The sequence below is a fragment of the Manis pentadactyla genome, chromosome 12 (assembly GCF_030020395.1).
Source record: "Manis pentadactyla isolate mManPen7 chromosome 12, mManPen7.hap1, whole genome shotgun sequence".
Classification (NCBI taxonomy): domain Eukaryota; kingdom Metazoa; phylum Chordata; class Mammalia; order Pholidota; family Manidae; genus Manis; species Manis pentadactyla.
Window position 1 is genome coordinate 35,721,709 of NC_080030.1, and position 14,051 is coordinate 35,735,759.

At 46.4% G+C, this 14,051-nt stretch overlaps 1 protein-coding gene across 1 annotated transcript in view; it reads right to left on the reverse strand.

Annotated features, from left to right (window-relative positions):
- Positions 1-11,477, reverse strand: part of IGF2R (insulin like growth factor 2 receptor) — a 98,907-nt gene extending 87,430 nt beyond the window's left edge. Inside the window, exon 1 of the mRNA XM_036886778.2 lies at positions 11,215-11,477. Coding sequence (XP_036742673.2) covers positions 11,215-11,357 — 143 coding nt within the window. The 5' untranslated portion in view covers positions 11,358-11,477. The remainder of the gene's footprint in view (positions 1-11,214) is intronic.
- Between the last annotated feature and the right edge of the window lie 2,574 nt (positions 11,478-14,051).

Below are 14,051 nucleotides of genomic sequence, written 5' to 3' on the forward strand. Positions count from 1 at the left end.
AACCCAGAGGCAGGGCTCTAACTGACCATTCAAGCCCCCTAGTCCAACCCCCCAGGCAGATGCTAGTAGGCCTCTCTTCACAGAACCAAGCCAAACTCCTTCTCTTCCCCTAAACCTGCTCTTCCCAGAGCCCTCCCTTATCTCAGGAATCAGCAACTGCATTCTTTTAATTGCACAGCCCAAACACCTGAATCATCCTTTACTCTTCCCTCCCCACATCCCACCGCCAGTCCTCAGCATATCCTACCAGTCACACCTTCAAAATATCCAGAATCTGGCCCCTTTCACCACCCCCTCTGCTACACCTAGTCCAATCTATGATTTCTCACCTGCCCTATCAAAAACCCCAGCTTCTCCCTTTGGCCACCCTCCACCCTATGTCACTCCTCTGACCGAAATCCTCCCAGGGCTCCCACCTCCCTCAGCAACCGCAGAGACTACAATGGCCTGCAGACGCACCCCAGCTGGTTCTCTGCCCTCTCCCCAGTCCTCCCCTTCCACTCTCTCGGCCAGTCCTGCTGCTCCAGCCAAAACGGCCCCGGCACCTTTCCCAACCATGTCAGCCATGCCCTGGGCCAGCCCATAGGATACATGAGTCCCTTGGCCTAGAATGCTCCCCCTCAGTTAGATGCCCTTCACCCCCTCACTTCCTTCCTGGTCTCTATTAGATGCCACCTTAGAGAAAGGCCTCGGGGTAGTGCATCCTACAGAACACCCGCAGCTCCTCCTCCCGCCCTCAGGCTGCCAGTGAACTCACACTGCCTCCTCTAAAGACCAGCTCTAAAAACAACGGGGAACAGTGGCTCCCCGCTTTGTGGTGAGTAACACTTGTACAGCAGACAGCAAGTGGAGGAGCTCAGCGGAACAACAAGGGTGACTCAGCAGAGACACACCCTTGTCACTTCTAGGAACCCACTTCTCCACACTTCCATCTTGATGGCTGGTATTCTATTTGCAGCCAGGCTCAAGGAACAGGCAGTGGGATGGGGTGGAGTTCTTGTTTTCAGTACAAAACAGTGTTTTAAAATGTGTAACTGGTTTCAGAGTAGAGAAAACCTACAGATGGCAACAAGTGAATTTTACACACAACCTAAATGCATTGGTCAACCGAAGAACATGCACAGCATTGAAGCACAAAGGCTCTGACTGAAAAGACAAGCTCCTAAACTGTCCTCCCAGGCCACCCACTAGCAACTGATTTTCAAAGGCCACTCCTCACTGTCCCCCCATTCTGTAATCTTGCCCTCCAAATCCTAAGACAAAACTACGACTAATAATATTTTCACCATCCCTGATTTCCTACAACTCCCCTCAAACTCTACGAACAGTAATTCCTGCAGGAATCTGTCCCCTCACCCTGAAGAAGCTGCCTCCATATGTGCTGAAGGACGGCCCCAAAGACAGAAAACCACAGGACAGTCACCAGAAAAATCCCACCAAAGGCGTGCAGCAGATCTGAAGGGCAAGTTTCATGCTCGCAGGAACTAGAGGGACTGGGATTTTCCCCCACTGTGAGGGGTCACACTGACCTGCCCCCCAGCATCCTGGTTAACACAACAAAAATAGGCAGATGACACACCGTTTGGGGCACCTCAAAACCCAGCCAGCAGCCACTGTTTTTCAAGTTGTACAGCAAAGTGGAGTCCACCAAGTGCTTTCTCACCACTCCACACCCCCGCCTGCCCCCTTGTTCCCCATTCCACCCACAACAGACACCCTTCCGGGAAGCAGCACCCATGCCCCCTTCCAGAGGCCCACTCTGACCACAGATAGCCCTGCTGAAGTCTGCTGGGACTTCCTGACTCCTACAGGAGGTGAACAAGGAGGGTCTCTTCTCCTCTGATGGTGGAACTGCCGCAGCTGCCACAGGGACACAGGCCAGGGACACTGCGGGAGAGGCCCCGGCCAGGCCCGCTGGCACAGAGCACCTGGCCCCCACCCAAGTCCCACATCTCCTACCAAGTCCTCCTTGTTTAAGGGAATCTAAGCTGGGCCTTCTGCTACTCACAACTGAAGGAATCCTGAAGCATACATACCTCAGAACCACAGAATTTGGGGTGCAAACTAGACTGCAAGAATCACACGGTCTGGTGGTTTTAAAACTTTTTTAAATGATGGAAACATCTTTCTCAAAAGAACTCTTCACTGGAATGCCAATATGTAAAATAGATAAAAAAGAAATGCTCTCTGGTGTAGGCCTCACGGAGAATCGGGGTGAGGGTGACCGCAGAGTAATAGGCTAAAAACGTCACTGCTGTAATGCAACACCTCAAACTTACAGATGATAAGCAATCACTGCCACCATCACAAACACTGAGGGGGTGGGCCAGACACCGACATGCATGCTCACGCCCACACCGCCCCTCAACACACGACTAACACCCTGCCTGGACACATAAGGCCATGAAGGCCTCAGAGGCTCAGAGGCTGACCCGAGGCCTCACAACTAGTAAAGTGGGGAGGAGGCCAGATTCAAAACCAGCACAGCGACTTCCTCAACTACCTCCACCTCTCTCTTGAGGAGGAAACCGCAATCCAGACAAGAAGCGGGTTGCCCCAGCCAGCTCCAGAGCCCAGCTCCCCCGTCTTCACATGCGGGTGGAACACACTGCACTTAGCAGCCGCCTCCTGGCATGAACAGGGCTGAGGGTGACACCTGGGAGCACTGCAGACTCGAGGAGCAGCCGCAGAGACACAGCGGCCAGAGGCATGCCCCGCCCATCCCCCATCTCCCCCCCCCACCCCCCCCACCCCCCCACCCCCGTCTCCTCAAAAACAATAGCCAGGCTCCAACTGCTGCCGCCAGCCCTGCCCCGCACAGCTGCACCGGGGTAGCCAGTATCCCTACGGAGGCCCACTGCAAGGGGCATAATCAAGAACCAGCCGTCACAGGGCACCAACGCCACGCAAACGGGATGACGAACTCCAACAGAAGAGGCTGGGCCCCCAAAAGACAACAGAGAGCAATGGGAGCAGAACGTTAGGAAACACTTCACATGGGACGGTGACGGCTGTGGCAGCTGCGAAGAACAGGCTATGACTACACATCACTTGGAGGCCTTGTTGCACTTTTTCAAAAACCAGCAGAAAAGTTGGAGAGTTTATGAACAGAATTGCTGAAGCTGGGGGACAGGAGACAAGACATTGCCCTGGAACCCTGTCTGAAGCAGTGGCCAGATGGACAGCGTAAAAGACAAAACAAGCAGGACAAGGAATAAGTTACCATACGGGAAAGCTGACCGCCACAACTAACAGGGCTTTGACCCAAATAGACATTTCCCCCAAACACACAGGAGATGCCCCACGTGACTAGGTGCTTGGCCACAGGGTAAATGTCAAGAAATTCCACCATATTTACTAGCCATGATGGAGGGGGGAAAAAAAAACATTTACCTGGGAAAAAAGATACTATAAAATTAGTGGGTCCAGGAGTTCAAATATAACTTTTAGAACCTGAAAGGAAGTATTCAGACTTCAAGGATAAAAAACTATGTATGTTTGGTATCTTGAGCTGGGTGTGAGTGTATACATGTGTCAAAATTCATCAAGGTACACACTAAGATTTGTGCATTTTACCATATGTACCTCAATATAAAAAGAAAAATAATTAAAAAGTGATGAGTTAGAATGGACTAACAGTTACCAAAGAGAAAGGGACTGGGAAGGCTGGGTGGGAAAGGAGGGGCAAGGGTGGGGGAAGAAAGGATGCATTATTATTAGCATGTATAATGGGGGGGGCACGGGAAAGGCAGTACAACACAAAGAAGACTAGTGACTCTATAGCATCTTACTACGCTGATGGACAGTGACTGTAATGGGCTATGTGGGGGGGACTTGGTGATGGGGGGAGTCTAGTAACCATAATATTCCTCATGTAATTGTAGATTAATGATACCAAAATTTAAAAATTTAAAAAATTTTAAAAAAGAATAAATGAATGTAAAAAAAAACAAAAACAAAGTGATGAGTTTTGAACACTTAAATATATGTATCAAAACCTGTGAGTGGTATAGTCCTCAGGACAAAGAAACATATACCTTTAAATTCATCTCTTAATTATGTAAACTGATTTAAAATAAAAGATCTAAGCTTTCAACTCAAATTAGGAAAAGAAAATGAGGTAGAATTTACTAATAGCAAAAATTAATAACATTGAAAATAAACAGTGATAGTAAACAAAATGCTAATTCTCTTGAAAAGACTAAAAAGGTAAACAAATCTTTAGTAAATATGATTAATGGGAAAATGTAATCAGGAATTTTTCTTTTGTAATTTACCCAGAGATAAGAGTATTTTCAAAAGTGTAAAAGTAGCATGCTACATACTTATATATGAATACATAACTTAAGTAACAATTTTCTAGGAAAATACAGAGTACCAAAACTGGCTCAAGAAAAAGTAGAAAATCTGACTAGAAAATAAACTAGACAAACTGAAACTGTAATCAAAACTCCTCCTCCACTATACCCTACTTCAATGGCACTAGGCCCAGAGAACTTTGCTAGTGAGTTCTACCAAAATTGAAGGAAGAGAAAATACCCATCTTATACAAAACTGTTCCCACAGCATATAAATACTAAAAGCTAATTAACTCTTTCCACAAAGCAAACATACTAAAACCAAGAACATTCTCAGCCAAGAGAGAACAGCACAGCAAAGAAAATTACAGCCCAGTTTCGGCATAGCTGCAAGCATCCTACATAAAATATTAGACAGACCTAGACATTAATGGAAAAAAATAAATCCAATCCTTTCCTCACATTGTACATAAAAACTGACTCAAAAAACTGGTCATATCAAACTTCCTTGGACAGCAACTGCCATTAATGACATGTTCATTAATATTAATACACACATGCTTAAAAGGAAATAGTTACCAAGAATTCAGGGCACTTTTATAAAGATTGTGTTTCAGAAATCCATGCTTGGCAGCACCCTGTGAAGCTATGTACAAAGCTATAACAGACTCTGAAAAACCTACCAGCCTGGACTATCCTTAGTTTATTATCTAGTCTATCGGAGAGCACATGCTCTTTTCTAAAAACAGTGTTCACAAATAGAAATTCCACAATGTCCCGTTTTTGTGCGATAGATATATTCAGCACCACTCTGGGCAAAATGGACCACTCTGCTCACATCTATGCATGGTTCACTCCCTTTCACAGGTCAGATCACAGACCAAGGGTCGCCTCTTCCAGGAAGTCTTCCAGACTGCTTTGTCCATTGGTGCTGTCTCCACCCCAATGCTTAGACCACCTGAAATTACCAGTGTGTCCCTTTACTGTCTGTCTCCCCAAACCTCTGACTCTATAAGGACACAGACTATGCTATCTTGCTTTGTCCTGGTTTAAAATAATGGTAGGAGCTCAATAAACATTTTCTGAAAGAACAAATAAATTATTCACTTAATCTCCACTTTTAAAACCCTCAATATATAGATATTTTTATCCACTTAGAGATGAAGCAATAAACACATATTGTGTGCTATCCTAAGATTACAATATGCCTATTAAATTTCCGGTAAAGTGATTAAGAATGTGGGCTTTGTAAATGGTAACAGCCGCTGAATTTAGAGGAAAGGTATATGATGTTCATTGTACCATTCTTGCAACTTTTCTGATTTTTAACTTTTCAAAATAAAGTTTAAAAAAAAACTGATCATAGGGCTAAACATAAAGTTGAAAACTATAAAGCTTCTAGAAACAATCACAGAAGAAAACCTGTTTGACATTGAGAGTAGTCCAGTGATTCTCCACAGGAGGTAATTTTATGCACCAGGTGTCAGTCATTTAACATATCTGAAGACGTTTTTGTGTGTCACAACCCAGGTTGGTGGGGTCAGGGAGATGGAGTGTGGAGAGACTAATTCTGTCATCTAATGGGTAAAAAGCAGGGAAGCTGCCTTACATCCTACAATGCACAAGACAGCTCACAACAAAGAATTATCCAGTCCCACATGTCAACAGGGCTGAGGTTGACCAACCCTGGAGTAAGGCAAAGACTTCTTAAGCTATAAAAATACTTTTTAAGATACTGAAGTTTATCAAAATTAAAAAATATCTATTCTTCAAAGGATACATTAAAATGAAAAGGCAAGCCAAAGACTGGGTTAAACAGTCACATTACTCATACCTAACAAAGGACTTGTACCCAGAACATATAAAAACTCTTAAACTGCAACAAAATGACCCCCCAAAAAATGTTAAGGTACAGGAAGGCAAAGACTTTAAGAGACACTATAAATGAGTATCCAAATGATCAAAAAGCACATGAAAGATGTTCAACATCTTTAGGCATCTCAATAAATACAAAAGAAACATACTACCATGAGGCAGCTGGGATATGAAAATTAAAACCACAGTGAGATACCACTACAAACCCACTAGACTGGCTTCAATTAAAAAGACTAATAAAATCAAATGTTGATAAAGATATGGAACATGAGGAACTCTCATACTGCGGGTGGGAATGCAAACTGGACAACCACTTCTGAATAGTCTGACAGCTCCTATAAACGCTCAGCATTCACTTAACAATTCCACTCCTAGATGTCCACCCAAGAGAAGAAGTTATGCACATGACTACACAAAATCTTCTACACAAATACTCACAACAGCTTTATTCACTAGCTAAAAACCAGTGACTTCTAGATTATTCTCAGATCAAACAGAAATTCAAAACTAAGATTATGCATTATTTAAAAATTAACAAAATTAAGGGGAGGGGGTATTCATAGTCGCTCCTCCCTGGGGAGAGCAGCTGTGGCTCGCACTGTCTCCTGGGATGCCCATGTGCCCTTGCCATTTGTGGTATCTACATTCCAGCTCTAACCCCTCCCAGTTTTCCCATCTGCTTAAGAAATACTTGAGAATAAATGAATCCAGTGTTACGTTGCCAGGATTACAGGTGAGGAGACACCTACCATAAATTCAGGCCTCTGTCCCTCACTGGTCACCAGGCAGCTGTGAGGAGAAAACACCAGACCCACACATACACCAGGTCTCAGCTACCTCTGCTCCCCACACACCATCCATGATCAGTGGAGGTGTTTCCAAGAGCTGTCTGGGGCTGGAACAGTAGAAAGGAAAAGAGAAAAAAAGAGAAGGAACAGTACCTGTAAAGCACTGAGCTCCTTTTGGCCACTAGCCCCAGTTCTAAGACTCTGTAGAAACCTCTCTAACCAACATGATACAGTTTTAGACGCCAAGACTGAAATAAAGATGAGAATATCTGAATTATTTTCCTCAACCCCAGCTTTTAAAAATCCCTCCACGAAACACTGTTAAAAGATGTGAAGCCACACAGAACCCAAGAATGGACTAACAGTTACCAAAGGGAAAGGGACTGGGGAGGATGGGTGGGAAGGGAGGGACAAGGGGGAAAAGGGGCATTATGATTAGCACACATGTGGGCGGGGGGCCCACGGGAAAGGCAGTATAGCACAGAGAAGTCAAGTAATGATTCTATAGCATCTTACTATGCTGATGGTCAGTGCCTGTGATAGGGTGTGGGGGGTGACTTGATAATAGGGGGAGTCTAGTAACCATAATGTTTATATAAGTGTATATTAATTATACCAATAAATAAATAAATAAATATTCAAGGAGGGGGAGGGGGATGTGAAGCCAAATCAGGAATTCATTTCCTGAGAATCTGTCAGGATGCTGTCCTAAGATTTAATATATGAGCCCACATGTACCCATAATTAACTACCTTAGGCTTGTATACACACTCACTGTTGCAACAAATGCACACATACACATGGATGTGGTCCAGGTTTAACATGTGGCCCAAATTAGGCAGGTAAGTGCTGTTCCTTTGGAAAAATTGCAGGAAAGAAAGATCTCCTTAGAGACAACAACTCAATCAACCTCAACTCCCAGCTGGCTTCATTATTCTCTTGTCCTCAATATTATAAAAACTTTCCAGCATTTATACCCAAACAATTGGGGGGAAAATTGCTCTGAATAAATTTCAAAAGTACTGAACTACCTAAATCAAGTCAGCCCAATGCACTGTTTCATATCCAGTAAAAACTGTTAAAACGTCATTCATTAATGATGTTAACACCTAAATAAAGGGTAGAAACTCACCTATTATAAATGCAAGGTAGTATTTTACAAAGTGCAAATCACACAGTGATGTGTAAAGCTACTGACAAGCAGACAGCATTTCGGTCACTTTTGGTGACATCGCATGGCCTGGCCTCTGCTGCCCTGTCCTCTCACTCTCGCTGGTCCAGCCCCACTGACTTTTGGACCTCTGTCCTACCAGCCAGTGACACAGCCAGTCACACTGGCCTCGGAAAACAAGGTCATCCACTAGCACACCACCTCCCAAGAGAGATCTGAGTGGTGAGAATCACCCACTCCTTCCACAGCGGTCCCTCTTGATTAGTAAGCGTGCCCGAGTCCTTCCAAAGAACAAGCTTCAGACCACTGCTGCCTGGGGACAGACACACTATGGGGAACTCCCCCAACTCGTCCCAGCTTTTAGGTGCACACTCCTGGAGCCCTGTTCTCTCCCTGGGCACAAATGGTGTTAAAGCCACTGCTGAAATAGCTCTTCCGCCCTTTGCTTCCCCCCCACCCCCACCACCTCAATACAAACTGCACTCTGCCCCCCACTGCCCCCACCGCAGCAGCAGCAAGAGCCACAGCTCACGCTGAAGCTTTGTTCCCACCTGAGGGCACCCTTGAAGCCGGCCAGGACTTCCCTCCTATTGGGGCTGCACATGAAAAATACCCTCTCGAGTTCCAGCACACAGGGCTTGGGAGGAAAGGATGTCTCCCCAGAAATCCAACTCCAAGTTTTGGAGACAGTGAGATTTTACTACTAGGGTCCTGGTTAAAGCTGTGCAGTGTCTGGGCACTGCAAACCTGTGGCATACGACGGTGGGTTTCTGGGGACTGTCCAAGGCACCAAACCAAGATGAACAAGAATTTTCAATGGAATAACACGTTGCATGTTACAAACAACCAATTTACAAACATTTGGGATGTGACCCTTGGTGTCTATTGGGAACTCCTGCTGCCGTGTGACCAAGCTGCACAAACACTTCGGAAAGTCGACTTCATTCTCATAGTGGTGATCTGGGTTAGTTTATTATTTTTCAGCCAAATGGACACCCAGGGTTGGAATGAAAAGACAGCTTAACGTATTCTGCTTTGGCGACACTTAGTAGAACTTTTCACATTGGATCTAAAAGAAATGATCAGCTCACATTCTCATTCTTTAAACATATGCTAGAAAGAAGGAATGTTAGCCAGTGTTACGATAAAAGTACACAGGTTTTTGACACACACACCCCACCACCACCACCTAAAAAAGTCTTAAGTAGTTAAGCCAAAGTATCCATTTAAAACAGGAACAAATAGAAGAACTTCACTTGGAAGGTATTGAGTTTCAAGCAGAGATTACACGTGGCTCCGGAGAAAAGCCCCAACAGGAAATCACAGAGCCAGTAACAGGGGAAAAGACACACAAGCCCACCTCTGAACTGACTGGGAGATATGCTGTTTCTAAGGAAATCTGACCGAAAAAGTAAACACACCAACTTTAGAGATATTTTAAGACTACAGAGAGCACATTCATAATACTAACAATGCCTATCACCCTTCAGAGCATTCTCTAGCATTTGCTGTATTATATCACCACATATGACAGTGGATAGCAGCACCTGAAGACAGAAAAGCTCTTTCCTCCTGACCAAGAGGTGGCCCACCTGGACATGAGGTTAATGAATCCAAGTTCAGGACCTCAAAAGACTAACCTAAAAGCAAAAGTAAGAGCCCCCTGCATCAGCCACAGGGTAGGGTCTGCCCTTGAGGCCAACTTTAACTTTTAAGGAATAAAGTCCAATTTGCTAACAAAACTAAGGCTTAAACCCCACTAGCCCAGGGGAGTTCATTTCTTACGAATGGGGTTGGTCACAGCAGCCATTATTCTAAAGCTTCCTCCAGTGGCAGCCTGGCCTTATATATAACAGAAGTTGCCACCCTTTTTTCTGTATTATGCTCATTACTTAAGAAACTGTATCTCGGGGTAGTTAAGCGGCCTATCAACTAAAGTGCAGTAAACTCTCCCTTTTGCTGCCCTCCCCCCTTCCAAAAAGGGAAAATAAGAAAAAATGGGGACCTCTCCAAAGAGTTTCTACTGTGAACTCAGCCTCACTCTCCTCAGAATAATAGTTTCTGCACGTTCTGAACTCAGGCGTGCTGATAAGCCTACCTCTGACACCAGGTTAGAATAAAATCCCCACAAACCCCACCACAGACTCCAAGTGCAGCTCAAAGTGAACTCAACGCCACTTCATTAGTGCCGGGGGAACCGCTGGCTGTTCACTAGTCTTTCATAACTTCTCATACTGCTTTCTTTTTATCAAAGTTTCCATCATCCTCAACAGTCCTGAGAATGCCGGTCAGAACATTCTCGGGCTTGGCAGTTCCCCAGCCCCGGGACTCTGAGCCATGGCAGGACACTAAGCCCTCGACGGGACTAGCGATTATACAAACATGGTTCCCGGAGCAAGAAACTCCACTGGAATCACCCACCCTGGAGACAATGACATCATGCGAGCAACTGGACAGGAAGTTGGGCTCGGAGAGGCGAAGGGTGAAGTCTTGAAAGCCAAAGCAGGGCGACCCCTCCCCACACCTCCGACCAGGAGGGAAAAAGTCAGAAAAGCTGCTTTAGAGAGGATGGAAAGCCCACAGGGAGGAAATCAATCGGTAAATGAAACCAAACCCCCCACCTCCAAGGCCATTCCTGCGGGCGGAGTCGACTCTTCCACAGCAAGGGGCCTCCCCAAACCCCGCCGGGGAACTTGGAGGAAAACGTGCGGGGAGGACAAAGCAAAGCGATAGTTCCTGCGTCCTGAACTTTCGCAGACGCCCCGCTGCGAGAGGCAGGCGCCGGGCGTGAGGGCGCCCGCAGGGTGTCACCCGGACGCGCCGGGGAGGGCCGGCCGCCCGCACAAAAAGCCGCCGGGACTCAGCGACGCCGGGCAGCAGCCCCACGAGCCGGCGCCAGGTCCGAGCGCCTCCCGCGTCCCCGCCCGCGCGCACGACCCTCGTCTCTCCTCCTCTGCCACCACGCGGGCAACTTTCCCCCGACCCAAGGGAAAGGCAGCCCGGAGGCGACCCGGGGACCCCGGCCCTCCCCGAGCGCCCCTGCCCCCCACCCGGCCCCGCTGCGCCCCGGCGGGCCACCCACCTGCACAGCTCGTGGAACTCGGTGCCCTGGGCCCGCGCGGCCCCCGGGACCCCGACGAGCAGCAGCAGCCTGAGCAGCAGCAGCAGGGAACGCGGCGGGCGGCCGGGCCCCAGGTGGGCGCTCTGGCCGGCGGCGGCCCCCATCGCGCCCGGCCCGGGCTGCGCGGCAGGCGGCGGCCGGGAGCCGCGCCCGGGACATGGTCGGGCCGCCAGGGCGGAGACGGAGGGGAACGGAGCGGAGCAGGAGCGGAGTGGCAGCCCGAGAGGCGCGCGGCTCTGCGGGGCTCGGCGGCGGCGGCCCCAGACAGCATCACGTGACCGCGCCTGATCCCGCCCCCTCCCCGCCCCGCTCACATGACTCCATTGTTCAGGTGATTCTCGCCAGCCGGCTCCGCCCAGGCCTGGTCACGTGGGCGCAGCAAGCTCGGGGCAGGAAGCGTGCGGCGAGAGCTCGGCGCAGGTGCGGGTTGTGGCCTGCGTCCCGAGCTTCCTGCGGCGGCCCGGCCCTGGCCTCGGTTTCCCTCAGCGCGCGCTCGGGGTTAGGGCGTGTGCCCTCCCCAACTTCAAGCAGCCGTTTCCTAACCCTGGCGACAGATGAGAGGGGAAGTAAGAGCGCTTGAGTTTCAGTGCCCAGCTGAAAATGCCATCGCACAGCTGTGCTGCTTTGTACCCTTGACAAATGGCAACACACTTCTGGTCTGCGGAGTCAGGCCGCCGAGCCCTGCACGGGTGTTCCCAGCCTTTGCCCAGCAAAGCTTCTCACAACCTGCTGGGGGAGTGTTAATTCCCAAGCATGGGCTTCCTAAAATAAGGAAGGCAGCACAAATTTAGGAAGGTGAAAAACATAAAGGAGGCAGAGTGTAACTAGCAAGTGAACGTCACTCAACAAGGGTTTAATTCCTGCATTCAAATACTTTGTTGAACGCAAACTGTGAGTGGCTCTAAGCTAGGCACAGCGGAAAAGTAAAAAGATAAATCCGAAAAGATGAACGCAAAAAATCTACCTTCTCTAAAGAGCAAATAAAACAATACAGACGAATCACAATAGTAATAGCTCATCCTTTTTAAAACCTTACTTCATGCCAGACACTGTGCTAGCACTTAACAAGCAGGAATCCGGAAACCCTTATTTTAGTTGGGGAAGGGAGACACAAAGATGTTAATTACACTTTGACATGTGGCAAAGCTGGGATTCAAGCACATACAAATAATCATCACCCAATAATAGCTAATACTTACAGAGCAGTTGCTAAGCAGCTGTTCTGGTTCTTTGATTTAGTTCATTTAATCTTAACAATCTTATTAAAAGAGATATATTTATTGCACCCCTTTTACAGATAAGGAAACTGAGGCACAGTGAGATTAAATTGTCAGTCATGCAGTTACTAAGTGAAGAAACCAGGGTTTGACCCCAAGCCTATCAGTTAACCACTATGCAATACAACCAAAAAAAGGAAAGTTTGATGGTGGCTCAAAGAGAGTGCTCAGATGTCCACCTGTGGGCATGGAGAAAGAATTTATATTTTGTGACTGCAGTGTTATAATTGGTATGGCATCTTCAGTGAATGGAACTATCAGGTGAAAGATCTATTGCAAACTGGAATACTCACTTTGTCTCAAAGTATCATCCTCAAAGTATATTTCCCTAATAAAGGTAAACTACATCTCTGCAATGGAATGGTATGGTAGAACCACCCTAATCAAGTGATTAAAATTAGTGTCACCAATATTTGGAAAAACTAATATTTTCCACTTCCTAAAGAGATTCAGTGAAAAATAATGCTGAAGGGGAAGATTTAAGAGAGTATAATCATGATGCAGATGCACATGTACAATGTACATGTGTCAGAATACTGTCTAACTCATTAGTTAATGTGAGAACCAGGAGCATATTCCACCTGGCTCAAAGGAAAATCCAAAGAGAATCCAACACATATATGGGCAGTCAGCAATGCTGAAGTTAGTTGCCTAATAGATGAAAGATTGGTTAATAATTCATAGAGCAGAAATAAATTTCATATCCAACACATACAATTTGCATTTCTAAAGACAAGAATTTTGGAATTACCATTAGTATTCTACAATTTACAGAGTTGTAAAATAGATCAAAGACTATGAAAGGCACAAAATCCATAGACTCAGATAACCCAAAAGACTGCACTAGAGGACACCTAGCTTTTTATTTAAGTTACTCAGTGATATTGGTAGTCCCTTTCAGTCTTCCATAATTTTCCCCTATTATTACACAATAGCACTGCTGTGGTATTCTTGGCAAAATTAACCCAAATCAAATCAGAATAAAACAATCAAATCTGGACTGTGAAACATCCTATCAGGAAACTGAACTGGACAATTTAAAAATGTCAGTGCTCTGAAAGACACTCTTCCCACCCCACACCTTACCCCTCAAAAAGCAGGAGTTCTTTTCTACAGCAAGGTTACAAACAAACTGAGGACCAAATCTGACTAGGTAGCTGTTTTGTAAATAAAGTTTTATTGGCAAATAGCCACACCCATTTGTTTACATATAATCTGTGGCTGCTTTTGCCAACAATGGAAGAATTGAGTAGGTATAGCAGAGTACAAAAAGCCTAAAGTGTTTTACCATCCGGAAAGTTTGCCAACCCCTAGTTTAGGTCAGTGGTTCTCAAAAGTGTGGTCCTTGGACCAGCAGCTTTGACCCCATCTGCTGGCTTGTTAGAAATGTCAATTCATGGGCCCTACTGCAAACTATATACTCAAAATCTTTGGAGATGGGCCCCCAAAAATTGTTTTAATAAGCCCTCCAGGAGTTTCTTGTACATATGTAGGTTTGAGAACCACTGTCCTGAATTAAAA